The following is a 27,890-nucleotide window of genomic DNA, read 5'->3' as shown; positions in this document are numbered from 1 at the left end:
CAGTTCTGCTGCAGCCCAGCTTTTCCTCTCACTGCTTAATTCTTATTATGACAATTCTTTCATTTCTACTTCAAAGCTTCCCTAAATTAACAACACTCTATCCTAAGCTAAACAATCCTCTACTATCCAAGCTGTCTACGTTCTATAGTCCTTAAAAGTTGATCCCTATAGTTCCTAATTTTTTTCAATTTTCATCTCTTGCAGAAAGAAAAACAACAGAGCTTTAAATTGAACCTAACAACATATCTAACCTAACCTAACCTAACCTAATCTAATCCAACCTAATGCTAACCTAACCCAACCTAACCTAACTGCTAACCTAACAGCTAACCTAACAGCTAAACTGAGCAAATATCTACACTATCATGTTTCCTGGCTACGGCACAGCTCCTCTTCAACCTCGGGGGATGGCTGAAGCTCTGCCTAAAGATGACACATCCCCTTTTCCCTCCTCTTGGCTGGCGGGGCATCAGGGCCTCCTCAGGCGCAGGTGTCTCCTCTCCAGTCTTCCTGCACTTGCTTGGCTGAGATGATCAGAGCAGCCAGGCTGGAGGCAGGATCGCCTGAGGTCACGAAGGGATGCTGCCCAGAGGAAAAAGAACAAAGAAAGGAACTCTTACTTTCCAGGATCACTTGAGCCTGCGGGCTCAAGCAGGATTCCCTGGCTACCAGCAAGACACACAAAGAGCACTGAGGGCAGCATGTCCCCCTGCGCCTTCCTGTCCTGGCAGCTTTCTGTGCCACGTGGCCCACACTCCTCCTCCTCCTCATCCCTTCATGCAGGTGTCCTCAGCTGCCAGGGCTTTTTGCCCCTTTGCTTTTTCTTACCTGTAGGAGCTCCTGGGCAGACCAGCGCCTGTCCTCATCTGCCTGCAGGCAGCAGCGGAGGAAGTCGCGCAGGAGAGCCGAGTGGTGCCTGGGGTTCTGCAGTTTTGGGGGCCCGTTCCTTTCTAGCAGTTCAAAAACCTACAGCACATGGATGCAAGAGGACACTCCACCTGCTCCTTTGCTAGCCACACACAGCTCTCTCCACACAGAGCCCTCTTGCTAAGCTGCACCTTACCCGGAGACGGGCTTCCCGCTGGTAAGGAGCTTCCCCTTCCACCATTTCCAGCCCCATGATCCCCAGGGACCAGATGTCCACTTTGGGGCCGTAGGCTTCTCCTCTCACCACCTCCGGTGCCATCCAGCTGGGAGTGCCGACGCTGGAGCTGCGCTTGCTGTGCTCAGGGCTGAGCTGAGCACAGAGGCCAAAGTCACCTGAGGACAAAAACAAAGCCTGTCAAAGCCAGCTACCACTGGCAAAGCAGCCAAAACCATTGCCCTGACCAGGCCATGCTGAATCTAACTGAAAAAGCAGCTGAGCTCTCCTTCCACGTGCCTGGAGCCAGGCAAATAAGGCATCGGCCGCTTCAAAAACACCCTGACGATTCACGCACTGGCCAAGCCGCGCTTCTGCCCCAGTGGCCGTCACCAAAATGCAAGCACACGGCATATGCTGGACATGCTGCAGCCCAGCAGGGATACCCACCCAACTTGACGGATCCGTCCGTGCCCACCAGGACGTTGCAACTTTTGATGTCTCTGTGGATGACTTGGCGGGAATGAAGGAAATGCAGTCCTTGCAGGCACTGAGAGAGAAAAAGGAGGGAGGGAAAGTTAACCTGCAGGATCTGATTTCATCCCACCCGCAAGGAAAGAGCTCAACGGGATTGGCGGTTTCTCAGGGAATTGTGAGCGAGGGCAAAACATCACGCTGCTGTCACCATGAAGAGCTTGCTGCTTCAACACTCTTGGAAGTTTTTTCTAGATTTCCAAGCAAAGGCATCTGGGCTCCCAAAAGTTCCACCGGCCTTGGGTAGGAAGCGCGCCACCTTTGGCTGGGAGGCGGCACGGCAAAGAATTTTGGGGAAGCCTAGTGGCAGCAGAAGAGGAAGCTGCTGGTGACAGCAGCACCTTCGAGCTGTTCCACAATGCATCGCCATGCAGGCTGCAATGCTAGCTTTTGAAGCTGAGGACAGCTCTTTGCCCTTAGCTTGAAATTCTGCCACCCGCATGCTGCCTTCCAGTGGCAAGCAATGTAGGACAGACAGACAGGCTCCAGGCAAACATTCCCAGGCAAAGCTGAGAAGAGGAAGAAAGAGAAATTGAGCCAGTGAGCGAGCACCAAGGCCAGAGGACAGACAGGATGGAAGAGTGCAAGAACAGAGCCTGAGGAGTGCGAGGGCACCGGCAGGCAGTACACTTCCCATGCTCTTTCTTCTCCTGTGTGGCGTGACAGCAGCAGCAGCAGCAGCAGCAGCAAAAGAAAGGTGAGAGCAAGAAATCTCGGCTCTCCTTAAGCTCCAGCTGACAAGCAGCATCCGGGCAGTCTTGGGCAAGCACAAGCGGGATCCCTCACCTCCCGACAGACAGCGCCTATCTGTCCTTCCTCCAGGTACACTGCCCTTAGCACATCAAACAAGGTGCCGCCGTCCATGAACTCCATGGCCAGCCAGAGCTCCGCATCCACCAGGTAGCTGAAAGAAGAAAACCACGGCATGGAGCAACAGAATGGGCATAGCCTCAGTCACCCCAGGGCCTGAGACAGGTTTTTGCAGCTGCTCTCCAAGCTACGGGTGCCACAAGAGACTGTTGAACACCAGCTCCACCTCCTCCCACGCTCTGGAGACACGCAGAGAAATCATCCCCAGCTCTGTTCTCTGCCAGCGACCAAAGGGCATCGTCTCTTTGCGCTTGCACCAGCTAAAGCTACATTGACACCAGAATATGCCAACCTGTCTAAGTAGGTAACGATATTGGGACTCCTGTTGTCCCTCATGGCCAGGATTTCATTGGCAGCCAGCTCCTCGGACATCTCCTCCTCGAGTGACATGATCTTGATTGCCACCTGCAATGACATTGGCCACCGGTACCTTGACAAGACGCACCCCGCTCGAGATCACAAGGAGCACGGAGCGAGTGCTGGTGCAATGAGGCAGCACGCTGGGCCAAAGTGCCTTGTCACTAGACAGCAGAGCTTAGCAGAAGCACCAAAAGCCATCCCAAATGCATTCTGCCGCCTGAGCCTCGACTGTATTTCAGAGGAACAGCCCCTGCTGCAGACATGGAGCTGCCACCCAAACCTCCAAGCACAGCTCACAGCAGCGGGCAAAGCGCTCCAGAGCTGCAAAATGGCGTGGGGCTCTTGGCACTTTACCTGTTGTCCGCTGCTGGTGTCAAGGGCTTTATAAACAGCTCCAAACCCTCTAGAAAGACCAAAGCAGCAGAAAGAGACCTTTATCCCTCTGGCAGTGAAAGCAAGCCCAGGCAGCAGATCTCCCCAGGCTGCCTGGACGCCTTCCTTAGAAAAAATGCCTGGCTGCAGCATCTCTTCGGCCAACAGCATGTTAGCCCGTGAGCCCTCTGCCATGCGGGGCAGGCTGTCCAAGGGAACACTAAGGTGCAGCATGAAGACCAAGGGCCGCTGGAAATCTCCAAGGCGCACACCCTGCCAGGTCATTTCAGAACCTAAGGGGAACTCTCTCCTTGTGCGGGTGTGCATGCATGTGTGTGTCAAAAAAGGGAGAACAATTTGAGTCAGAAGACTGTCCTTGACAATCTGACCTTTCTTGGATGGCAAGGTGCTCTTTCAGGCCACAAAGCTGCAGGGCCAGGGCTTCTCCCAGCTCCTGCTCCTCACTGCTGCAAGCAAGACACTGCCAGCATCAACTTGTCTTTGATGAGGCCTTTGCATTGCTCTGACCGAGCAGTCCAGGCAGGCGACACGAGGTCAAGCCGGAGCCTGACCATGACTGGAGCTTGCCTGACTTCACGCTTGATATTGCACCAGCCAAAGACCTGGCCCACACTTTTGTAAAATGAGCTGACGTCACGCTTACCCTCGCCCGAGTTCCTCAAATGCCGTGTATTTGCCCGTTGGCCGGCCCGGACTCACGATGCTCCCTGAAAGACAAAAGCAGTGCAGGGCGCTCACTCGCACACAGAGACGCCGCTGCCCAGAGCGTCCCAAAGGCAGCCCCACTGCCCGCAGCTCTGGGCCCTTTGCGGTCCCGCGGCTTCCAGCTGCTGAGACCAGCAAGTGGGAGGGCCATCTTCTCCACCTTTCATCAGGTGGCCTTTCCAAGAAGGCCTTGATTTCTTTCAAGAGCAGCATCTCACGCGATAAGCCAAAATGATGAGCCCTTAAGAAGGGGGCCCTAAGAGGTAAGCAAGGGCCTTTGCTGCCTCCGCAGTCACACCCACCATCACTGGCAGGTCCACTGCCAGGGGCACAAAGTGTCTGGGCCGGAGGAGGAGTAAGAACCAGAGCCAGAAAACACCTGGGGCCAGACAGCTCCCTGGGCAATAGTCACTTGCTACGTGCCAGCCTTCTGCTCAAGCAGAAACAATCTCTGCTTTTGTCTTTGGCCCAGAAGGCAGCCCAGGCAGGGCCAAGCCAGGCCCAGCCGCCCTCACAGGCAGCAGGGACTCCCTGAGCGCTGCCGCGCTTCCTCAGAGCAGTACAACACCTTCTGCAGAGAGGCCTAAGTGCCTCTGAGACTGAGGGCCAGCATCTGGCGCAGCCTACACCCAGACACTCGCACAAGACCCTGCTCTGGCAGACAAGAAATGCACCAGACGGACGTACTCAGTGTCTTCAGGCCCTGCTCCTCCCTCATCTCGGGCTGCTGGGCTGCGCTGCTGCAGGAAGTGCCGGCAGCGGGGCTTGAGCTGGCTGCTGCAGGCCATGCTGGTCCGGCGGCACCAGGTTGAATGGCAGAGTGTCTTGCGCTGGGACAAGAAAGGATTGCCCGTCAGAAGGGTGGCTGGCACTCATGCCCCCCCCTAAGCGCACAGCAAAAGCAAGGCCTTGGGAAGGTGCTGCCAGCCACGGCCAGGCCTCTCCAGCTGGAGCAGTTCCCATGTCCCCTTCTCAAAGGCACCTTCGGGAGAAGCCCAAAGGCTACTTGGATCCAGCCCCTCCCGACCACCCCCATGCTCCACGTGTTCAGCTTTTCTGCAAGACACTGGCAACAAGGTATCGATGGGGCTGCCAAATCCACAAAGAGATCAGAGCAGGGCCCCAGAGCCTCGCTGCTTTCCTCCTCCTGTCTTTTCCTGGGCCGGAATGAAATCAGCCCGGAGTTGGCAGGCAACAGTCTGCTCAGAAGCCCGCAGCGTGTCCCTTCTCTGATCTGTTTCACGGATTTCCCTTCTCTATGGCAGCCTTTAGAGAGCGGCCCTTGGGAGCCGCCTTCCAGCCCTGCCCAGACCCACCCGCCCTTTTACAATGCAGGGCTGCCGAGGATTCTCCTCTCCAAACTCTGCTCTGACCGGCTGGAAGTGAAGCACAGCCTGAAGCTAATTAGTCCACGGAGACAGCAGGTCCCTTCCAGGGGCCAGTGTCTGCCAGGTACCCTGCAAGGCTGTCAACTGCGTATTTGGGCCGCGCTGTCCGCTGACCACAGGCAGCCTGCACTGACAACGGGCACAAGGGGCTGACTCCTGCACTGAGAGTCACTCAATGCTGCCTCCTGTCTGATCCCAAGAGACACTCTGGCGCCCTCTCAGCATCCCAGCTTCAATGTCAAACTTCAGAACCCATTGGCCAGGGCTCCCCAGCTTGCCTGAAGCCGCACTACGTCACAGCAGGCACACGGCTGCCAGCATCTTCAGCCACGAGCAACAAGGGCTGCTCCAAAACGGGTAGCCTGGCCGTGCGCCAAAGGCAGTGCCAAGCTCAGCTGTCACTTACTGGCTCTGCAAGTTCAGGCTGTGAAGGGACAGCGGCTGAAGGTTTCATCTTCCTTTGCTCCTCTTCATCCTCTTCCTCAATGACAGAGGCAGCCAGAGGAGCTGCTGACCCTGCTGTTGTGCCCTGCAGGCAGACAGAAGTGAGAGAGATGGGCAAAAGCCAGTGCCTTAGGAGCTGCTTTCTATTGAGCTGGGAAAGCACCCAGAAGAAGGGCAAATCATAGACTTTGATACAAGTGGGCCTCTGAGTCACGCAAAGCCGAGGAAGCTGGCTGAACGAGCTGCTACTCCATCTTGCTGTGCATTTGAGCTTCCCTGCTGCCTAGAAGCAGCAAGATGCCTTGGAGCTGTCCCTTTTGCCTTTCATCTCTTGAAAGGCTTTTCACTGGAAAATCAGCAAACAGCCAGTGCTCCCTTTGCTACTGCTGATGCCACCGGGCAGCTGGCCTTTCCTTCAGCCTCCCACGCCGGCACTCCACACTCGGCTGCAACAGGCCAAGCTGGCAGAATTGCTGCACAATTCTCACACGCCAGCAACGTCTCAGCTTCCTTTGCCACTCACCAAAGGACAGGCTTGTCTCCATCCGCGTGTCAGGTGACCTGCAGCCAGCAAGGCAAAAGGAACCAGAGGCCCTTAGAAAAGTGCCTGTGCTGGCCACTCCCACAGCACAAGGCAGTCCCAACACAGAGCATTTCCCTTTCCCAACATGCCTCCAGGAGCAACAGCTCTTTCCCACAGCAAGCAAGAGAACAAGAAGGACCCTAGAGGAGCCTCTGGCTACATTTGGGCCTCTTTTGCCAAGAGAGAAATAGGAAGACGGTGCTGGAAATGCCCGCTGCTCTTCAAAACTTTGAGCTTCTCTTGTGCCTAACAGCTCAAGCTACATTTCCCTCTTCCCTTTCCTGCATTTTCCATATACATTCTTTTAAATTGCACGCCCTAATTCCCATCCCTTGGCTGAAGATGATAGCCCAGCAAAGCTTCCACAAAGGGTCCCTTCCCTGTGGCAGCTCCCTGCTGAAGCAGCCCAGGAACAGCTGCTGGGCTCAGCAGCAAACCCTCCCTGCACTGGAGTTTGTGCTGCATGGCCAAGGCAATCGCAGTCTTGGCACAGCATCAAAGGCTCAAGTCATGCAGCCAAGGCCTCTAAGGGGTAGAATATGGAGCAAAAGGTGCTTTCCTTCACTCCTGGAGAGAACCACTGAGTTGGTAGAAATACTTCTGAGGATCTGCCCTCAGAGTCTGCAATTTGCAGCTTGTCTTGCTTGAAGCAGCAAGCTGAGGAAATGACAGACTCCGCTGCCGCGCACTCTCCCGGGGAGGGAAGGCAACCGCTGCAGGTTGCATGGCAAATAGTCTGCACGCGCTACCCAGTACAGATGCCCCCTTTGTAGCTGATGCTGCTGGCAGGACATTGACCAAAGCAGTGGCACCTTCACGGCCATTCTGTTCCCAAAGAAACTGGGCCACTGCTGCGGCATAAAGAGCAGAGCCAAGCAAAAGTCGGGCAATGCCAGCCCCAGGAGAAACCTTTACTTACGAGTCAGCTGGGTCAGGTAGTAGCCAGAATAGACAACAGAAAAGATGGTGCAAACGGCGGCACAGACTTGCCCAATCATTTTGGCAGTGCTGTGCGCGTTTGCACGCTGAGTGCCAGCCAAGGGAAAGCCAAGACTCCTCTCGGGGTGCAGGCCGTCTGCTGAGAGCTCCTTGAGCACAAGGATCCTCCTGCAGGGAGCCAGCGGAAGAGCTGCTCTGGACGACCAGGCCTGGCGCGCACCGGGACAACGCTGTGCTGACAGCACTGTGACGTGGCACCTCTGGCTTGACCTCACAATGGCAGCTGCTCTGTGGCTTTCTTGTGCCCAGCAAGACAACCTTGTGTACAGCTGATGCAAAAGAAAAGCCTGGGAAATTCTCCTCACTCACAAAGGCAGTGCTCAAGGCATGCCAGGGGAACTCAGAAAATGCACCAATCCAAGCGGCATCCAAGCAATGCAAGCAAACATGACTCTTGGTCCCAAAAGCTTTGACTGAAAGCAAGTCTGCTTCTTCTAGGTGGCATCCTAGCTGGTTTGGAAAAGCCTAACTTCTTCAGTGACATTTAGATGGCAAACGAAGCAAAGATAATAAATTTCCAGGACTATTGTAGGCTGCAGTTGCTCCTGGAGCACGCGGGTGCATGCTGACCTATGGAGGGGCTTTACAGCTGGCCTGCAAGCAAAGCCGAGTTCATGGAAGAAATAGCAGTTGATGGTTTTTGAGTGTATCCATAGCAAGGAAGAAGACAAGGCCGTCAGCATGGAAACCCATTAGAAGAGATTCAGGAAAAGTTGTGTATGCTAGACTAGGTGCCGAAGTAGATGTGCATACGTGCCTTATAAATTTCTGTAAAACTTTTGCCAGTTGTATTGACGTTAATTGCTTTGCACCAATGGATAGAAGAAGTTATTGTGATGTAGTTAGTGACTTGAGATCACGCTTTGTTAAGAGTGTATAAGCTGGAGAACATGCAGAATAAAACAAACAAACCTTTTTCTTCTTGGACCCTGATCACGTGTGTATGCCACGTCCGGCCTAACGGTGACGCTTGCCCCATCTCTGGGTCAAGAAACAAGTCTTGTCTGACTGGTAACTTTTCAACAAGCTGAGAAAGAAATTAGTAGCTGGACATGCAGATTTCTGAAGAGAGGAAAGAAAAGTGTTGACAAGAATAAACCTAAGTTTTCAATGCCTGAAGCACTCAAAAATAACATGTTTTGGGATAGTGTACCATATGTTAGACAGAGTTAAAACAAACCACAACTCATTAGTATCTGGACTTCATTGCCCACTCTGCTTAGAGATGTTGCTTGAAGGCACTTGGTGTCAAGGATCCAGTTCCTGTAGATCACTGTCGACGTAGATCAAAATCCTCCCAACAAATCAGTGTCAAAACCAGCAAGAGTGAGACTTTTGTCCTTGGCAGTAGCTTCCAGGTGCTCCTGGAAGTCACCAGGCCTTGACACAAAGATGTGTATTCAACGGAGGGAGAGAAGCATCATGCTTAGCTCTAAATGTGACCTTTGCTAGCAGATCACACTAGCAGGCAATAAATTACATTTGTTCTGCACTTCGGCAGAGCCAAGATTGGAATCAAAGTCTAGATCACAGGAGAAGATCACACGAGCCTCAGCTTTTCCAGAAGAGGAAAAATACAAAGGATAGTAAATTTGCGTTGGGTTTACAGGCTATTTTTGCAGATCGATAGACAAGGGATGAAGCTTAAAAGATGAGAGCAAAGGAAAATCAACAGATATGCTGAAAGTGAGTGAAGAGTAAGGGGACCTCAAATTAACTGAAAAGCTGCACAGAAAGCTTCTCTACTTTGTGCACTTGCCTCAAGTTTTCAATGGCAAAATCTAGGAGTACTTCAAACTTATTTTTATTAATTCTAGAAGAAAGACAATCAAAACGGTGTACTTCTGCTTACAGTATCAAGTAAAGCACAGGAAGCCATTAGAGTAAGAAAAATTGTGTTCAGACGGCTGAGGCAGCCTTAGGGGTAGGAGGAATGGGGAGGCGTGGAAATCAGGCCTGTGGGCAACATTCAAGGAGCATCCAGTCCCTGAGCAGTCCCTCTCAGTGGGTATGCCAGCAGATGGAGGCGAAATGGAGCCACAGCTGGGTGGGAAAAGGGCCGGGGTGGGGAGCCGTGCTCAGCAGGGGCTCCTGCATCAAATTGCTCAATGACAGGTGTGCTATGCTGTGTGCATGTTTCCAACACCTGGCAACAGCAGGCTGGCCCAGAGGTGGGAAAAGGCCAAGGAGGCAGCAGAGTGGGAATGGGGCTCTGCAGGAGGCCCTGGTGGTTGCACACCCCTGTAGGGGATGAGGCTGGCCCAGAGGGTCCCTGGGGGTCTGGGGTGAAAAGCGGGGAAAAGAGAAGCAGGGAGGAAATGCCAGATGCTGCCGCTGTGAGAATGCCATTCCATCCCACAGGTGACATAGTGAGAGGAGGGTGGCAACAAAATGGTGATTGCTGCTGATCAGCCTGACATCTGATCAAGACAAGAGGCCCAGAAAGGACTGCACATCTGCCTCCTAGTGCTGTCCTGAATGGCAGCTCATTACCTGGTGTTCATTACCTGTAGGTCTCTCAGCTTCCCACAGGCATGCCACACTTCAGGTAAGCAAAGCTGCTTACCTCACTATGTTCTTTGGGCCTCTGAAAGGGACTGTCCACTTAGCTACAGCCTGGCAAGGAAGGGAGTCTTACAACACTCTGGATATTTTCGACTTTTATTGACACTCGGGCTGAAACAAAGTATCCCCTCGCTGCTTCTTCATCTTCATCATTCTGTCCTGCAGGTGGCCTGCTCAGGCTGACAGCTTGGAGCGCCTGCAGGCTCCAGTTCTGCTGCAGCCCAGCTTTTCCTCTCACTGCTTAATTCTTATTATGACAATTCTTTCATTTCTACTTCAAAGCTTCCCTAAATTAACAACACTCTATCCTAAGCTAAACAATCCTCTACTATCCAAGCTGTCTACGTTCTATAGTCCTTAAAAGTTGATCCCTATAGTTCCTAATTTTTTTCAATTTTCATCTCTTGCAGAAAGAAAAACAACAGAGCTTTAAATTGAACCTAACAACATATCTAACCTAACCTAACCTAACCTAATCTAATCCAACCTAATGCTAACCTAACCCAACCTAACCTAACTGCTAACCTAACAGCTAACCTAACAGCTAAACTGAGCAAATATCTACACTATCATGTTTCCTGGCTACGGCACAGCTCCTCTTCAACCTCGGGGGATGGCTGAAGCTCTGCCTAAAGATGACACATCCCCTTTTCCCTCCTCTTGGCTGGCGGGGCATCAGGGCCTCCTCAGGCGCAGGTGTCTCCTCTCCAGTCTTCCTGCACTTGCTTGGCTGAGATGATCAGAGCAGCCAGGCTGGAGGCAGGATCGCCTGAGGTCACGAAGGGATGCTGCCCAGAGGAAAAAGAACAAAGAAAGGAACTCTTACTTTCCAGGATCACTTGAGCCTGCGGGCTCAAGCAGGATTCCCTGGCTACCAGCAAGACACACAAAGAGCACTGAGGGCAGCATGTCCCCCTGCGCCTTCCTGTCCTGGCAGCTTTCTGTGCCACGTGGCCCACACTCCTCCTCCTCCTCATCCCTTCATGCAGGTGTCCTCAGCTGCCAGGGCTTTTTGCCCCTTTGCTTTTTCTTACCTGTAGGAGCTCCTGGGCAGACCAGCGCCTGTCCTCATCTGCCTGCAGGCAGCAGCGGAGGAAGTCGCGCAGGAGAGCCGAGTGGTGCCTGGGGTTCTGCAGTTTTGGGGGCCCGTTCCTTTCTAGCAGTTCAAAAACCTACAGCACATGGATGCAAGAGGACACTCCACCTGCTCCTTTGCTAGCCACACACAGCTCTCTCCACACAGAGCCCTCTTGCTAAGCTGCACCTTACCCGGAGACGGGCTTCCCGCTGGTAAGGAGCTTCCCCTTCCACCATTTCCAGCCCCATGATCCCCAGGGACCAGATGTCCACTTTGGGGCCGTAGGCTTCTCCTCTCACCACCTCCGGTGCCATCCAGCTGGGAGTGCCGACGCTGGAGCTGCGCTTGCTGTGCTCAGGGCTGAGCTGAGCACAGAGGCCAAAGTCACCTGAGGACAAAAACAAAGCCTGTCAAAGCCAGCTACCACTGGCAAAGCAGCCAAAACCATTGCCCTGACCAGGCCATGCTGAATCTAACTGAAAAAGCAGCTGAGCTCTCCTTCCACGTGCCTGGAGCCAGGCAAATAAGGCATCGGCCGCTTCAAAAACACCCTGACGATTCACGCACTGGCCAAGCCGCGCTTCTGCCCCAGTGGCCGTCACCAAAATGCAAGCACACGGCATATGCTGGACATGCTGCAGCCCAGCAGGGATACCCACCCAACTTGACGGATCCGTCCGTGCCCACCAGGACGTTGCAACTTTTGATGTCTCTGTGGATGACTTGGCGGGAATGAAGGAAATGCAGTCCTTGCAGGCACTGAGAGAGAAAAAGGAGGGAGGGAAAGTTAACCTGCAGGATCTGATTTCATCCCACCCGCAAGGAAAGAGCTCAACGGGATTGGCGGTTTCTCAGGGAATTGTGAGCGAGGGCAAAACATCACGCTGCTGTCACCATGAAGAGCTTGCTGCTTCAACACTCTTGGAAGTTTTTTCTAGATTTCCAAGCAAAGGCATCTGGGCTCCCAAAAGTTCCACCGGCCTTGGGTAGGAAGCGCGCCACCTTTGGCTGGGAGGCGGCACGGCAAAGAATTTTGGGGAAGCCTAGTGGCAGCAGAAGAGGAAGCTGCTGGTGACAGCAGCACCTTCGAGCTGTTCCACAATGCATCGCCATGCAGGCTGCAATGCTAGCTTTTGAAGCTGAGGACAGCTCTTTGCCCTTAGCTTGAAATTCTGCCACCCGCATGCTGCCTTCCAGTGGCAAGCAATGTAGGATAGACAGACAGGCTCCAGGCAAACATTCCCAGGCAAAGCTGAGAAGAGGAAGAAAGAGAAATTGAGCCAGTGAGCGAGCACCAAGGCCAGAGGACAGACAGGATGGAAGAGTGCAAGAACAGAGCCTGAGGAGTGCGAGGGCACCGGCAGGCAGTACACTTCCCATGCTCTTTCTTCTCCTGTGTGGCGTGACAGCAGCAGCAGCAGCAGCAGCAGCAAAAGAAAGGTGAGAGCAAGAAATCTCGGCTCTCCTTAAGCTCCAGCTGACAAGCAGCATCCGGGCAGTCTTGGGCAAGCACAAGCGGGATCCCTCACCTCCCGACAGACAGCGCCTATCTGTCCTTCCTCCAGGTACACTGCCCTTAGCACATCAAACAAGGTGCCGCCGTCCATGAACTCCATGGCCAGCCAGAGCTCCGCATCCACCAGGTAGCTGAAAGAAGAAAACCACGGCATGGAGCAACAGAATGGGCATAGCCTCAGTCACCCCAGGGCCTGAGACAGGTTTTTGCAGCTGCTCTCCAAGCTACGGGTGCCACAAGAGACTGTTGAACACCAGCTCCACCTCCTCCCACGCTCTGGAGACACGCAGAGAAATCATCCCCAGCTCTGTTCTCTGCCAGCGACCAAAGGGCATCGTCTCTTTGCGCTTGCACCAGCTAAAGCTACATTGACACCAGAATATGCCAACCTGTCTAAGTAGGTAACGATATTGGGACTTCTGTTGTCCCTCATGGCCAGGATTTCATTGGCAGCCAGCTCCTCGGACATCTCCTCCTCGAGTGACATGATCTTGATTGCCACCTGCAATGACATTGGCCACCGGTACCTTGAGAAGACGCACCCCGCTCGAGATCACAAGGAGCACGGAGCGAGTGCTGGTGCAATGAGGCAGCACGCTGGGCCAAAGTGCCTTGTCACTAGACAGCAGAGCTTAGCAGAAGCACCAAAAGCCATCCCATATGCATTCTGCCGCCTGAGCCTCGACTGTATTTCAGAGGAACAGCCCCTGCTGCAGACATGGAGCTGCCACCCAAACCTCCAAGCACAGCTCACAGCAGCGGGCAAAGCGCTCCAGAGCTGCAAAATGGCGTGGGGCTCTTGGCACTTTACCTGTTGTCCGCTGCTGGTGTCAAGGGCTTTATAAACAGCTCCAAACCCTCTAGAAAGACCAAAGCAGCAGAAAGAGACCTTTATCCCTCTGGCAGTGAAAGCAAGCCCAGGCAGCAGATCTCCCCAGGCTGCCTGGACGCCTTCCTTAGAAAAAATGCCTGGCTGCAGCATCTCTTCGGCCAACAGCATGTTAGCCCGTGAGCCCTCTGCCATGCGGGGCAGGCTGTCCAAGGGAACACTAAGGTGCAGCATGAAGACCAAGGGCCGCTGGAAATCTCCAAGGCGCACACCCTGCCAGGTCATTTCAGAACCTAAGGGGAACTCTCTCCTTGTGCGGGTGTGCATGCATGTGTGTGTCAAAAAAGGGAGAACAATTTGAGTCAGAAGACTGTCCTTGACAATCTGACCTTTCTTGGATGGCAAGGTGCTCTTTCAGGCCACAAAGCTGCAGGGCCAGGGCTTCTCCCAGCTCCTGCTCCTCACTGCTGCAAGCAAGACACTGCCAGCATCAACTTGTCTTTGATGAGGCCTTTGCATTGCTCTGACCGAGCAGTCCAGGCAGGCGACACGAGGTCAAGCCGGAGCCTGACCATGACTGGAGCTTGCCTGACTTCACGCTTGATATTGCACCAGCCAAAGACCTGGCCCACACTTTTGTAAAATGAGCTGACGTCACGCTTACCCTCGCCCGAGTTCCTCAAATGCCGTGTATTTGCCCGTTGGCCGGCCCGGACTCACGATGCTCCCTGAAAGACAAAAGCAGTGCAGGGCGCTCACTCGCACACAGAGACGCCGCTGCCCAGAGCGTCCCAAAGGCAGCCCCACTGCCCGCAGCTCTGGGCCCTTTGCGGTCCCGCGGCTTCCAGCTGCTGAGACCAGCAAGTGGGAGGGCCATCTTCTCCACCTTTCATCAGGTGGCCTTTCCAAGAAGGCCTTGATTTCTTTCAAGAGCAGCATCTCACGCGATAAGCCAAAATGATGAGCCCTTAAGAAGGGGGCCCTAAGAGGTAAGCAAGGGCCTTTGCTGCCTCCGCAGTCACACCCACCATCACTGGCAGGTCCACTGCCAGGGGCACAAAGTGTCTGGGCCGGAGGAGGAGTAAGAACCAGAGCCAGAAAACACCTGGGGCCAGACAGCTCCCTGGGCAATAGTCACTTGCTACGTGCCAGCCTTCTGCTCAAGCAGAAACAATCTCTGCTTTTGTCTTTGGCCCAGAAGGCAGCCCAGGCAGGGCCAAGCCAGGCCCAGCCGCCCTCACAGGCAGCAGGGACTCCCTGAGCGCTGCCGCGCTTCCTCAGAGCAGTACAACACCTTCTGCAGAGAGGCCTAAGTGCCTCTGAGACTGAGGGCCAGCATCTGGCGCAGCCTACACCCAGACACTCGCACAAGACCCTGCTCTGGCAGACAAGAAATGCACCAGACGGACGTACTCAGTGTCTTCAGGCCCTGCTCCTCCCTCATCTCGGGCTGCTGGGCTGCGCTGCTGCAGGAAGTGCCGGCAGCGGGGCTTGAGCTGGCTGCTGCAGGCCATGCTGGTCCGGCGGCACCAGGTTGAATGGCAGAGCGTGTCTTGCGCTGGGACAAGAAAGGATTGCCCGTCAGAAGGGTGGCTGGCACTCATGCCCCCCCCTAAGCGCACAGCAAAAGCAAGGCCTTGGGAAGGTGCTGCCAGCCACGGCCAGGCCTCTCCAGCTGGAGCAGTTCCCATGTCCCCTTCTCAAAGGCACCTTCGGGAGAAGCCCAAAGGCTACTTGGATCCAGCCCCTCCCGACCACCCCCATGCTCCACGTGTTCAGCTTTTCTGCAAGACACTGGCAACAAGGTATCGATGGGGCTGCCAAATCCACAAAGAGATCAGAGCAGGGCCCCAGAGCCTCGCTGCTTTCCTCCTCCTGTCTTTTCCTGGGCCGGAATGAAATCAGCCCGGAGTTGGCAGGCAACAGTCTGCTCAGAAGCCCGCAGCGTGTCCCTTCTCTGATCTGTTTCACGGATTTCCCTTCTCTATGGCAGCCTTTAGAGAGCGGCCCTTGGGAGCCGCCTTCCAGCCCTGCCCAGACCCACCCGCCCTTTTACAATGCAGGGCTGCCGAGGATTCTCCTCTCCAAACTCTGCTCTGACCGGCTGGAAGTGAAGCACAGCCTGAAGCTAATTAGTCCACGGAGACAGCAGGTCCCTTCCAGGGGCCAGTGTCTGCCAGGTACCCTGCAAGGCTGTCAACTGCGTATTTGGGCCGCGCTGTCCGCTGACCACAGGCAGCCTGCACTGACAACGGGCACAAGGGGCTGACTCCTGCACTGAGAGTCACTCAATGCTGCCTCCTGTCTGATCCCAAGAGACACTCTGGCGCCCTCTCAGCATCCCAGCTTCAATGTCAAACTTCAGAACCCATTGGCCAGGGCTCCCCAGCTTGCCTGAAGCCGCACTACGTCACAGCAGGCACACGGCTGCCAGCATCTTCAGCCACGAGCAACAAGGGCTGCTCCAAAACGGGTAGCCTGGCCGTGCGCCAAAGGCAGTGCCAAGCTCAGCTGTCACTTACTGGCTCTGCAAGTTCAGGCTGTGAAGGGACAGCGGCTGAAGGTTTCATCTTCCTTTGCTCCTCTTCATCCTCTTCCTCAATGACAGAGGCAGCCAGAGGAGCTGCTGACCCTGCTGTTGTGCCCTGCAGGCAGACAGAAGTGAGAGAGATGGGCAAAAGCCAGTGCCTTAGGAGCTGCTTTCTATTGAGCTGGGAAAGCACCCAGAAGAAGGGCAAATCATAGACTTTGATACAAGTGGGCCTCTGAGTCACGCAAAGCCGAGGAAGCTGGCTGAACGAGCTGCTACTCCATCTTGCTGTGCATTTGAGCTTCCCTGCTGCCTAGAAGCAGCAAGATGCCTTGGAGCTGTCCCTTTTGCCTTTCATCTCTTGAAAAGCTTTTCACTGGAAAATCAGCAAACAGCCAGTGCTCCCTTTGCTACTGCTGATGCCACCGGGCAGCTGGCCTTTCCTTCAGCCTCCCACGCCGGCACTCCACACTCGGCTGCAACAGGCCAAGCTGGCAGAATTGCTGCACAATTCTCACACGCCAGCAACGTCTCAGCTTCCTTTGCCACTCACCAAAGGACAGGCTTGTCTCCATCCGCGTGTCAGGTGACCTGCAGCCAGCAAGGCAAAAGGAACCAGAGGCCCTTAGAAAAGTGCCTGTGCTGGCCACTCCCACAGCACAAGGCAGTCCCAACACAGAGCATTTCCCTTTCCCAACATGCCTCCAGGAGCAACAGCTCTTTCCCACAGCAAGCAAGAGAACAAGAAGGACGCTAGAGGAGCCTCTGGCTACATTTGGGCCTCTTTTGCCAAGAGAGAAATAGGAAGACGGTGCTGGAAATGCCCGCTGCTCTTCAAAACTTTGAGCTTCTCTTGTGCCTAACAGCTCAAGCTACATTTCCCTCTTCCCTTTCCTGCATTTTCCATATACATTCTTTTAAATTGCACGCCCTAATTCCCATCCCTTGGCTGAAGATGATAGCCCAGCAAAGCTTCCACAAAGGGTCCCTTCCCTGTGGCAGCTCCCTGCTGAAGCAGCCCAGGAACAGCTGCTGGGCTCAGCAGCAAACCCTCCCTGCACTGGAGTTTGTGCTGCATGGCCAAGGCAATCGCAGTCTTGGCACAGCATCAAAGGCTCAAGTCATGCAGCCAAGGCCTCTAAGGGGTAGAATATGGAGCAAAAGGTGCTTTCCTTCACTCCTGGAGAGAACCACTGAGTTGGTAGAAATACTTCTGAGGATCTGCCCTCAGAGTCTGCAATTTGCAGCTTGTCTTGCTTGAAGCAGCAAGCTGAGGAAATGACAGACTCCGCTGCCGCGCACTCTCCCGGGGAGGGAAGGCAACCGCTGCAGGTTGCATGGCAAATAGTCTGCACGCGCTACCCAGTACAGATGCCCCCTTTGTAGCTGATGCTGCTGGCAGGACATTGACCAAAGCGGTGGCACCTTCACGGCCATTCTGTTCCCAAAGAAACTGGGCCACTGCTGCGGCATAAAGAGCAGAGCCAAGCAAAAGTCGGGCAATGCCAGCCCCAGGAGAAACCTTTACTTACGAGTCAGCTGGGTCAGGTAGTAGCCAGAATAGACAACAGAAAAGATGGTGCAAACGGCGGCACAGACTTGCCCAATCATTTTGGCAGTGCTGTGCGCGTTTGCACGCTGAGTGCCAGCCAAGGGAAAGCCAAGACTCCTCTCGGGGTGCAGGCCGTCTGCTGAGAGCTCCTTGAGCACAAGGATCCTCCTGCAGGGAGCCAGCGGAAGAGCTGCTCTGGACGACCAGGCCTGGCGCGCACCGGGACAACGCTGTGCTGACAGCACTGTGACGTGGCACCTCTGGCTTGACCTCACAATGGCAGCTGCTCTGTGGCTTTCTTGTGCCCAGCAAGACAACCTTGTGTACAGCTGATGCAAAAGAAAAGCCTGGGAAATTCTCCTCACTCACAAAGGCAGTGCTCAAGGCATGCCAGGGGAACTCAGAAAATGCACCAATCCAAGCGGCATCCAAGCAATGCAAGCAAACATGACTCTTGGTCCCAAAAGCTTTGACTGAAAGCAAGTCTGCTTCTTCTAGGTGGCATCCTAGCTGGTTTGGAAAAGCCTAACTTCTTCAGTGACATTTAGATGGCAAACGAAGCAAAGATAATAAATTTCCAGGACTATTGTAGGCTGCAGTTGCTCCTGGAGCACGCGGGTGCATGCTGACCTATGGAGGGGCTTTACAGCTGGCCTGCAAGCAAAGCCGAGTTCATGGAAGAAATAGCAGTTGATGGTTTTTGAGTGTATCCATAGCAAGGAAGAAGACAAGGCCGTCAGCATGGAAACCCATTAGAAGAGATTCAGGAAAAGTTGTGTATGCTAGACTAGGTGCCGAAGTAGATGTGCATACGTGCCTTATAAATTTCTGTAAAACTTTTGCCAGTTGTATTGACGTTAATTGCTTTGCACCAATGGATAGAAGAAGTTATTGTGATGTAGTTAGTGACTTGAGATCACGCTTTGTTAAGAGTGTATAAGCTGGAGAACATGCAGAATAAAACAAACAAACCTTTTTCTTCTTGGACCCTGATCACGTGTGTATGCCACGTCCGGCCTAACGGTGACGCTTGCCCCATCTCTGGGTCAAGAAACAAGTCTTGTCTGACTGGTAACTTTTCAACAAGCTGAGAAAGAAATTAGTAGCTGGACATGCAGATTTCTGAAGAGAGGAAAGAAAAGTGTTGACAAGAATAAACCTAAGTTTTCAATGCCTGAAGCACTCAAAAATAACATGTTTTGGGATAGTGTACCATATGTTAGACAGAGTTAAAACAAACCACAACTCATTAGTATCTGGACTTCATTGCCCACTCTGCTTAGAGATGTTGCTTGAAGGCACTTGGTGTCAAGGATCCAGTTCCTGTAGATCACTGTCGACGTAGATCAAAATCCTCCCAACAAATCAGTGTCAAAACCAGCAAGAGTGAGACTTTTGTCCTTGGCAGTAGCTTCCAGGTGCTCCTGGAAGTCACCAGGCCTTGACACAAAGATGTGTATTCAACGGAGGGAGAGAAGCATCATGCTTAGCTCTAAATGTGACCTTTGCTAGCAGATCACACTAGCAGGCAATAAATTACATTTGTTCTGCACTTCGGCAGAGCCAAGATTGGAATCAAAGTCTAGATCACAGGAGAAGATCACACGAGCCTCAGCTTTTCCAGAAGAGGAAAAATACAAAGGATAGTAAATTTGCGTTGGGTTTACAGGCTATTTTTGCAGATCGATAGACAAGGGATGAAGCTTAAAAGATGAGAGCAAAGGAAAATCAACAGATATGCTGAAAGTGAGTGAAGAGTAAGGGGACCTCAAATTAACTGAAAAGCTGCACAGAAAGCTTCTCTACTTTGTGCACTTGCCTCAAGTTTTCAATGGCAAAATCTAGGAGTACTTCAAACTTATTTTTATTAATTCTAGAAGAAAGACAATCAAAACGGTGTACTTCTGCTTACAGTATCAAGTAAAGCACAGGAAGCCATTAGAGTAAGAAAAATTGTGTTCAGACGGCTGAGGCAGCCTTAGGGGTAGGAGGAATGGGGAGGCGTGGAAATCAGGCCTGTGGGCAACATTCAAGGAGCATCCAGTCCCTGAGCAGTCCCTCTCAGTGGGTATGCCAGCAGATGGAGGCGAAATGGAGCCACAGCTGGGTGGGAAAAGGGCTGGGGTGGGGAGCCGTGCTCAGCAGGGGCTCCTGCATCAAATTGCTCAATGACAGGTGTGCTATGCTGTGTGCATGTTTCCAACACCTGGCAACAGCAGGCTGGCCCAGAGGTGGGAAAAGGCCAAGGAGGCAGCAGAGTGGGAATGGGGCTCTGCAGGAGGCCCTGGTGGTTGCACACCCCTGTAGGGGATGAGGCTGGCCCAGAGGGTCCCTGGGGGTCTGGGGTGAAAGGCGGGGAAAAGAGAAGCAGGGAGGAAATGCCAGATGCTGCCGCTGTGAGAATGCCATTCCATCCCACAGGTGACATAGTGAGAGGAGGGTGGCAACAAAATGGTGATTGCTGCTGATCAGCCTGACATCTGATCAAGACAAGAGGCCCAGAAAGGACTGCACATCTGCCTCCTAGTGCTGTCCTGAATGGCAGCTCATTACCTGGTGTTCATTACCTGTAGGTCTCTCAGCTTCCCACAGGCATGCCACACTTCAGGTAAGCAAAGCTGCTTACCTCACTATGTTCTTTGGGCCTCTGAAAGGGACTGTCCACTTAGCTACAGCCTGGCAAGGAAGGGAGTCTTACAACACTCTGGATATTTTCGACTTTTATTGACACTCGGGCTGAAACAAAGTATCCCCTCGCTGCTTCTTCATCTTCATCATTCTGTCCTGCAGGTGGCCTGCTCAGGCTGACAGCTTGGAGCGCCTGCAGGCTCCAGTTCTGCTGCAGCCCAGCTTTTCCTCTCACTGCTTAATTCTTATTATGACAATTCTTTCATTTCTACTTCAAAGCTTCCCTAAATTAACAACACTCTATCCTAAGCTAAACAATCCTCTACTATCCAAGCTGTCTACGTTCTATAGTCCTTAAAAGTTGATCCCTATAGTTCCTAATTTTTTTCAATTTTCATCTCTTGCAGAAAGAAAAACAACAGAGCTTTAAATTGAACCTAACAACATATCTAACCTAACCTAACCTAACCTAATCTAATCCAACCTAATGCTAACCTAACCCAACCTAACCTAACTGCTAACCTAACAGCTAACCTAACAGCTAAACTGAGCAAATATCTACACTATCATGTTTCCTAGCTACGGCACAGCTCCTCTTCAACCTCGGGGGATGGCTGAAGCTCTGCCTAAAGATGACACATCCCCTTTTCCCTCCTCTTGGCTGGCGGGGCATCAGGGCCTCCTCAGGCGCAGGTGTCTCCTCTCCAGTCTTCCTGCACTTGCTTGGCTGAGATGATCAGAGCAGCCAGGCTGGAGGCAGGATCGCCTGAGGTCACGAAGGGATGCTGCCCAGAGGAAAAAGAACAAAGAAAGGAACTCTTACTTTCCAGGATCACTTGAGCCTGCGGGCTCAAGCAGGATTCCCTGGCTACCAGCAAGACACACAAAGAGCACTGAGGGCAGCATGTCCCCCTGCGCCTTCCTGTCCTGGCAGCTTTCTGTGCCACGTGGCCCACACTCCTCCTCCTCCTCATCCCTTCATGCAGGTGTCCTCAGCTGCCAGGGCTTTTTGCCCCTTTGCTTTTTCTTACCTGTAGGAGCTCCTGGGCAGACCAGCGCCTGTCCTCATCTGCCTGCAGGCAGCAGCGGAGGAAGTCGCGCAGGAGAGCCGAGTGGTGCCTGGGGTTCTGCAGTTTTGGGGGCCCGTTCCTTTCTAGCAGTTCAAAAACCTACAGCACATGGATGCAAGAGGACACTCCACCTGCTCCTTTGCTAGCCACACACAGCTCTCTCCACACAGAGCCCTCTTGCTAAGCTGCACCTTACCCGGAGACGGGCTTCCCGCTGGTAAGGAGCTTCCCCTTCCACCATTTCCAGCCCCATGATCCCCAGGGACCAGATGTCCACTTTGGGGCCGTAGGCTTCTCCTCTCACCACCTCCGGTGCCATCCAGCTGGGAGTGCCGACGCTGGAGCTGCGCTTGCTGTGCTCAGGGCTGAGCTGAGCACAGAGGCCAAAGTCACCTGAGGACAAAAACAAAGCCTGTCAAAGCCAGCTACCACTGGCAAAGCAGCCAAAACCATTGCCCTGACCAGGCCATGCTGAATCTAACTGAAAAAGCAGCTGAGCTCTCCTTCCACGTGCCTGGAGCCAGGCAAATAAGGCATCGGCCGCTTCAAAAACACCCTGACGATTCACGCACTGGCCAAGCCGCGCTTCTGCCCCAGTGGCCGTCACCAAAATGCAAGCACACGGCATATGCTGGACATGCTGCAGCCCAGCAGGGATACCCACCCAACTTGACGGATCCGTCCGTGCCCACCAGGACGTTGCAACTTTTGATGTCTCTGTGGATGACTTGGCGGGAATGAAGGAAATGCAGTCCTTGCAGGCACTGAGAGAGAAAAAGGAGGGAGGGAAAGTTAACCTGCAGGATCTGATTTCATCCCACCCGCAAGGAAAGAGCTCAACGGGATTGGCGGTTTCTCAGGGAATTGTGAGCGAGGGCAAAACATCACGCTGCTGTCACCATGAAGAGCTTGCTGCTTCAACACTCTTGGAAGTTTTTTCTAGATTTCCAAGCAAAGGCATCTGGGCTCCCAAAAGTTCCACCGGCCTTGGGTAGGAAGCGCGCCACCTTTGGCTGGGAGGCGGCACGGCAAAGAATTTTGGGGAAGCCTAGTGGCAGCAGAAGAGGAAGCTGCTGGTGACAGCAGCACCTTCGAGCTGTTCCACAATGCATCGCCATGCAGGCTGCAATGCTAGCTTTTGAAGCTGAGGACAGCTCTTTGCCCTTAGCTTGAAATTCTGCCACCCGCATGCTGCCTTCCAGTGGCAAGCAATGTAGGATAGACAGACAGGCTCCAGGCAAACATTCCCAGGCAAAGCTGAGAAGAGGAAGAAAGAGAAATTGAGCCAGTGAGCGAGCACCAAGGCCAGAGGACAGACAGGATGGAAGAGTGCAAGAACAGAGCCTGAGGAGTGCGAGGGCACCGGCAGGCAGTACACTTCCCATGCTCTTTCTTCTCCTGTGTGGCGTGACAGCAGCAGCAGCAGCAGCAGCAGCAAAAGAAAGGTGAGAGCAAGAAATCTCGGCTCTCCTTAAGCTCCAGCTGACAAGCAGCATCCGGGCAGTCTTGGGCAAGCACAAGCGGGATCCCTCACCTCCCGACAGACAGCGCCTATCTGTCCTTCCTCCAGGTACACTGCCCTCAGCACATCAAACAAGGTGCCGCCGTCCATGAACTCCATGGCCAGCCAGAGCTCCGCATCCACCAGGTAGCTGAAAGAAGAAAACCACGGCATGGAGCAACAGAATGGGCATAGCCTCAGTCACCCCAGGGCCTGAGACAGGTTTTTGCAGCTGCTCTCCAAGCTACGGGTGCCACAAGAGACTGTTGAACACCAGCTCCACCTCCTCCCACGCTCTGGAGACACGCAGAGAAATCATCCCCAGCTCTGTTCTCTGCCAGCGACCAAAGGGCATCGTCTCTTTGCGCTTGCACCAGCTAAAGCTACATTGACACCAGAATATGCCAACCTGTCTAAGTAGGTAACGATATTGGGACTCCTGTTGTCCCTCATGGCCAGGATTTCATTGGCAGCCAGCTCCTCGGACATCTCCTCCTCGAGTGACATGATCTTGATTGCCACCTGCAATGACATTGGCCACCGGTACCTTGAGAAGACGCACCCCGCTCGAGATCACAAGGAGCACGGAGCGAGTGCTGGTGCAATGAGGCAGCACGCTGGGCCAAAGTGCCTTGTCACTAGACAGCAGAGCTTAGCAGAAGCACCAAAAGCCATCCCATATGCATTCTGCCGCCTGAGCCTCGACTGTATTTCAGAGGAACAGCCCCTGCTGCAGACATGGAGCTGCCACCCAAACCTCCAAGCACAGCTCACAGCAGCGGGCAAAGCGCTCCAGAGCTGCAAAATGGCGTGGGGCTCTTGGCACTTTACCTGTTGTCCGCTGCTGGTGTCAAGGGCTTTATAAACAGCTCCAAACCCTCTAGAAAGACCAAAGCAGCAGAAAGAGACCTTTATCCCTCTGGCAGTGAAAGCAAGCCCAGGCAGCAGATCTCCCCAGGCTGCCTGGACGCCTTCCTTAGAAAAAATGCCTGGCTGCAGCATCTCTTCGGCCAACAGCATGTTAGCCCGTGAGCCCTCTGCCATGCGGGGCAGGCTGTCCAAGGGAACACTAAGGTGCAGCATGAAGACCAAGGGCCGCTGGAAATCTCCAAGGCGCACACCCTGCCAGGTCATTTCAGAACCTAAGGGGAACTCTCTCCTTGTGCGGGTGTGCATGCATGTGTGTGTCAAAAAAGGGAGAACAATTTGAGTCAGAAGACTGTCCTTGACAATCTGACCTTTCTTGGATGGCAAGGTGCTCTTTCAGGCCACAAAGCTGCAGGGCCAGGGCTTCTCCCAGCTCCTGCTCCTCACTGCTGCAAGCAAGACACTGCCAGCATCAACTTGTCTTTGATGAGGCCTTTGCATTGCTCTGACCGAGCAGTCCAGGCAGGCGACACGAGGTCAAGCCGGAGCCTGACCATGACTGGAGCTTGCCTGACTTCACGCTTGATATTGCACCAGCCAAAGACCTGGCCCACACTTTTGTAAAATGAGCTGACGTCACGCTTACCCTCGCCCGAGTTCCTCAAATGCCGTGTATTTGCCCGTTGGCCGGCCCGGACTCACGATGCTCCCTGAAAGACAAAAGCAGTGCAGGGCGCTCACTCGCACACAGAGACGCCGCTGCCCAGAGCGTCCCAAAGGCAGCCCCACTGCCCGCAGCTCTGGGCCCTTTGCGGTCCCGCGGCTTCCAGCTGCTGAGACCAGCAAGTGGGAGGGCCATCTTCTCCACCTTTCATCAGGTGGCCTTTCCAAGAAGGCCTTGATTTCTTTCAAGAGCAGCATCTCACGCGATAAGCCAAAATGATGAGCCCTTAAGAAGGGGGCCCTAAGAGGTAAGCAAGGGCCTTTGCTGCCTCCGCAGTCACACCCACCATCACTGGCAGGTCCACTGCCAGGGGCACAAAGTGTCTGGGCCGGAGGAGGAGTAAGAACCAGAGCCAGAAAACACCTGGGGCCAGACAGCTCCCTGGGCAATAGTCACTTGCTACGTGCCAGCCTTCTGCTCAAGCAGAAACAATCTCTGCTTTTGTCTTTGGCCCAGAAGGCAGCCCAGGCAGGGCCAAGCCAGGCCCAGCCGCCCTCACAGGCAGCAGGGACTCCCTGAGCGCTGCCGCGCTTCCTCAGAGCAGTACAACACCTTCTGCAGAGAGGCCTAAGTGCCTCTGAGACTGAGGGCCAGCATCTGGCGCAGCCTACACCCAGACACTCGCACAAGACCCTGCTCTGGCAGACAAGAAATGCACCAGACGGACGTACTCAGTGTCTTCAGGCCCTGCTCCTCCCTCATCTCGGGCTGCTGGGCTGCGCTGCTGCAGGAAGTGCCGGCAGCGGGGCTTGAGCTGGCTGCTGCAGGCCATGCTGGTCCGGCGGCACCAGGTTGAATGGCAGAGCGTGTCTTGCGCTGGGACAAGAAAGGATTGCCCGTCAGAAGGGTGGCTGGCACTCATGCCCCCCCCCTAAGCGCACAGCAAAAGCAAGGCCTTGGGAAGGTGCTGCCAGCCACGGCCAGGCCTCTCCAGCTGGAGCAGTTCCCATGTCCCCTTCTCAAAGGCACCTTCGGGAGAAGCCCAAAGGCTACTTGGATCCAGCCCCTCCCGACCACCTCCATGCTCCACGTGTTCAGCTTTTCTGCAAGACACTGGCAACAAGGTATCGATGGGGCTGCCAAATCCACAAAGAGATCAGAGCAGGGCCCCAGAGCCTCGCTGCTTTCCTCCTCCTGTCTTTTCCTGGGCCGGAATGAAATCAGCCCGGAGTTGGCAGGCAACAGTCTGCTCAGAAGCCCGCAGCGTGTCCCTTCTCTGATCTGTTTCACGGATTTCCCTTCCCTATGGCAGCCTTTAGAGAGCGGCCCTTGGGAGCCGCCTTCCAGCCCTGCCCAGACCCACCCGCCCTTTTACAATGCAGGGCTGCCGAGGATTCTCCTCTCCAAACTCTGCTCTGACCGGCTGGAAGTGAAGCACAGCCTGAAGCTAATTAGTCCACGGAGACAGCAGGTCCCTTCCAGGGGCCAGTGTCTGCCAGGTACCCTGCAAGGCTGTCAACTGCGTATTTGGGCCGCGCTGTCCGCTGACCACAGGCAGCCTGCACTGACAACGGGCACAAGGGGCTGACTCCTGCACTGAGAGTCACTCAATGCTGCCTCCTGTCTGATCCCAAGAGACACTCTGGCGCCCTCTCAGCATCCCAGCTTCAATGTCAAACTTCAGAACCCATTGGCCAGGGCTCCCCAGCTTGCCTGAAGCCGCACTACGTCACAGCAGGCACACGGCTGCCAGCATCTTCAGCCACGAGCAACAAGGGCTGCTCCAAAACGGGTAGCCTGGCCGTGCGCCAAAGGCAGTGCCAAGCTCAGCTGTCACTTACTGGCTCTGCAAGTTCAGGCTGTGAAGGGACAGCGGCTGAAGGCTTCATCTTCCTTTGCTCCTCTTCATCCTCTTCCTCAATGACAGAGTCAGCCAGAGGAGCTGCTGACCATGCTGTTGTGCCCTGCAGGCAGACAGAAGTGAGAGAGATGGGCAAAAGCCAGTGCCTTAGGAGCTGCTTTCTATTGAGCTGGGAAAGCACCCAGAAGAAGGGCAAATCATAGACTTTGATACAAGTGGGCCTCTGAGTCACGCAAAGCCGAGGAAGCTGGCTGAACGAGCTGCTACTCCATCTTGCTGTGCATTTGAGCTTCCCTGCTGCCTAGAAGCAGCAAGATGCCTTGGAGCTGTCCCTTTTGCCTTTCATCTCTTGAAAAGCTTTTCACTGGAAAATCAGCAAACAGCCAGTGCTCCCTTTGCTACTGCTGATGCCACCGGGCAGCTGGCCTTTCCTTCAGCCTCCCACGCCGGCACTCCACACTCGGCTGCAACAGGCCAAGCTGGCAGAATTGCTGCACAATTCTCACACGCCAGCAACGTCTCAGCTTCCTTTGCCACTCACCAAAGGACAGGCTTGTCTCCATCCGCGTGTCAGGTGACCTGCAGCCAGCAAGGCAAAAGGAACCAGAGGCCCTTAGAAAAGTGCCTGTGCTGGCCACTCCCACAGCACAAGGCAGTCCCAACACAGAGCATTTCCCTTTCCCAACATGCCTCCAGGAGCAACAGCTCTTTCCCACAGCAAGCAAGAGAACAAGAAGGACGCTAGAGGAGCCTCTGGCTACATTTGGGCCTCTTTTGCCAAGAGAGAAATAGGAAGACGGTGCTGGAAATGCCCGCTGCTCTTCAAAACTTTGAGCTTCTCTTGTGCCTAACAGCTCAAGCTACATTTCCCTCTTCCCTTTCCTGCATTTTCCATATACATTCTTTTAAATTGCACGCCCTAATTCCCATCCCTTGGCTGAAGATGATAGCCCAGCAAAGCTTCCACAAAGGGTCCCTTCCCTGTGGCAGCTCCCTGCTGAAGCAGCCCAGGAACAGCTGCTGGGCTCAGCAGCAAACCCTCCCTGCACTGGAGTTTGTGCTGCATGGCCAAGGCAATCGCAGTCTTGATACAGCATCAAAGGCTCAAGTCATGCAGCCAAGGCCTCTAAGGGGTAGAATATGGAGCAAAAGGTGCTTTCCTTCACTCCTGGAGAGAACCACTGAGTTGGTAGAAATACTTCTGAGGATCTGCCCTCAGAGTCTGCAATTTGCAGCTTGTCTTGCTTGAAGCAGCAAGCTGAGGAAATGACAGACTCCGCTGCCGCGCACTCTCCCGGGGAGGGAAGGCAACCGCTGCAGGTTGCATGGCAAATAGTCTGCACGCGCTACCCAGTACAGATGCCCCCTTTGTAGCTGATGCTGCTGGCAGGACATTGACCAAAGCAGTGGCACCTTCACGGCCATTCTGTTCCCAAAGAAACTGGGCCACTGCTGCGGCATAAAGAGCAGAGCCAAGCAAAAGTCGGGCAATGCCAGCCCCAGGAGAAACCTTTACTTACGAGTCAGCTGGGTCAGGTAGTAGCCAGAATAGACAACAGAAAAGATGGTGCAAACGGCGGCACAGACTTGCCCAATCATTTTGGCAGTGCTGTGCGCGTTTGCACGCTGAGTGCCAGCCAAGGGAAAGCCAAGACTCCTCTCGGGGTGCAGGCCGTCTGCTGAGAGCTCCTTGAGCACAAGGATCCTCCTGCAGGGAGCCAGCGGAAGAGCTGCTCTGGACGACCAGGCCTGGCGCGCACCGGGACAACGCTGTGCTGACAGCACTGTGACGTGGCACCTCTGGCTTGACCTCACAATGGCAGCTGCTCTGTGGCTTTCTTGTGCCCAGCAAGACAACCTTGTGTACAGCTG

General features: G+C 54.1%; 3 protein-coding genes across 3 annotated transcripts; all 3 read right to left on the bottom strand.

Annotated features, from left to right (window-relative positions):
- Window positions 1-480: 480 nt before the first annotated feature.
- Window positions 481-7,356, bottom strand: LOC131571641 (serine/threonine-protein kinase PAK 3-like). Its single transcript, XM_058824420.1, has 13 exons — window positions 7,278-7,356; window positions 6,299-6,336; window positions 5,738-5,860; window positions 5,400-5,455; window positions 4,631-4,773; window positions 3,882-3,945; window positions 3,200-3,248; window positions 2,778-2,890; window positions 2,402-2,519; window positions 1,532-1,631; window positions 1,064-1,260; window positions 829-966; window positions 481-582 (listed from the first exon to the last, which is right to left on the bottom strand). Exons 1-13 carry the CDS (start codon window positions 7,354-7,356, stop codon window positions 481-483), a joined length of 1,320 nt encoding a protein of 439 aa, XP_058680403.1.
- A 3,252-nt stretch (window positions 7,357-10,608) lies between these two features.
- LOC131571640 (serine/threonine-protein kinase PAK 3-like) lies at window positions 10,609-17,486 on the bottom strand. The gene is made up of 12 exons (XM_058824419.1): window positions 17,408-17,486; window positions 16,429-16,466; window positions 15,868-15,990; window positions 14,759-14,903; window positions 14,010-14,073; window positions 13,328-13,376; window positions 12,906-13,018; window positions 12,530-12,647; window positions 11,660-11,759; window positions 11,192-11,388; window positions 10,957-11,094; window positions 10,609-10,710 (listed from the first exon to the last, which is right to left on the bottom strand). The coding sequence occupies exons 1-12, from the start codon at window positions 17,484-17,486 to the stop codon at window positions 10,609-10,611; spliced, it is 1,266 nt and encodes a 421-aa protein (XP_058680402.1).
- Window positions 17,487-20,738: 3,252 nt separating this feature from the next.
- LOC131571639 (serine/threonine-protein kinase PAK 3-like) lies at window positions 20,739-27,617 on the bottom strand. Its single transcript, XM_058824417.1, has 12 exons — window positions 27,539-27,617; window positions 26,560-26,597; window positions 25,999-26,121; window positions 24,889-25,033; window positions 24,140-24,203; window positions 23,458-23,506; window positions 23,036-23,148; window positions 22,660-22,777; window positions 21,790-21,889; window positions 21,322-21,518; window positions 21,087-21,224; window positions 20,739-20,840 (listed from the first exon to the last, which is right to left on the bottom strand). The coding sequence occupies exons 1-12, from the start codon at window positions 27,615-27,617 to the stop codon at window positions 20,739-20,741; spliced, it is 1,266 nt and encodes a 421-aa protein (XP_058680400.1).
- Window positions 27,618-27,890: the final 273 nt, after the last annotated feature.

This window comes from Ammospiza caudacuta, chromosome Z, assembly GCF_027887145.1.
Source record: "Ammospiza caudacuta isolate bAmmCau1 chromosome Z, bAmmCau1.pri, whole genome shotgun sequence".
Lineage (NCBI taxonomy): Eukaryota > Metazoa > Chordata > Aves > Passeriformes > Passerellidae > Ammospiza > Ammospiza caudacuta.
Note: the sequence above shows the minus strand (reverse complement) of the source record. Positions and strands in the feature narration are given on the sequence as shown.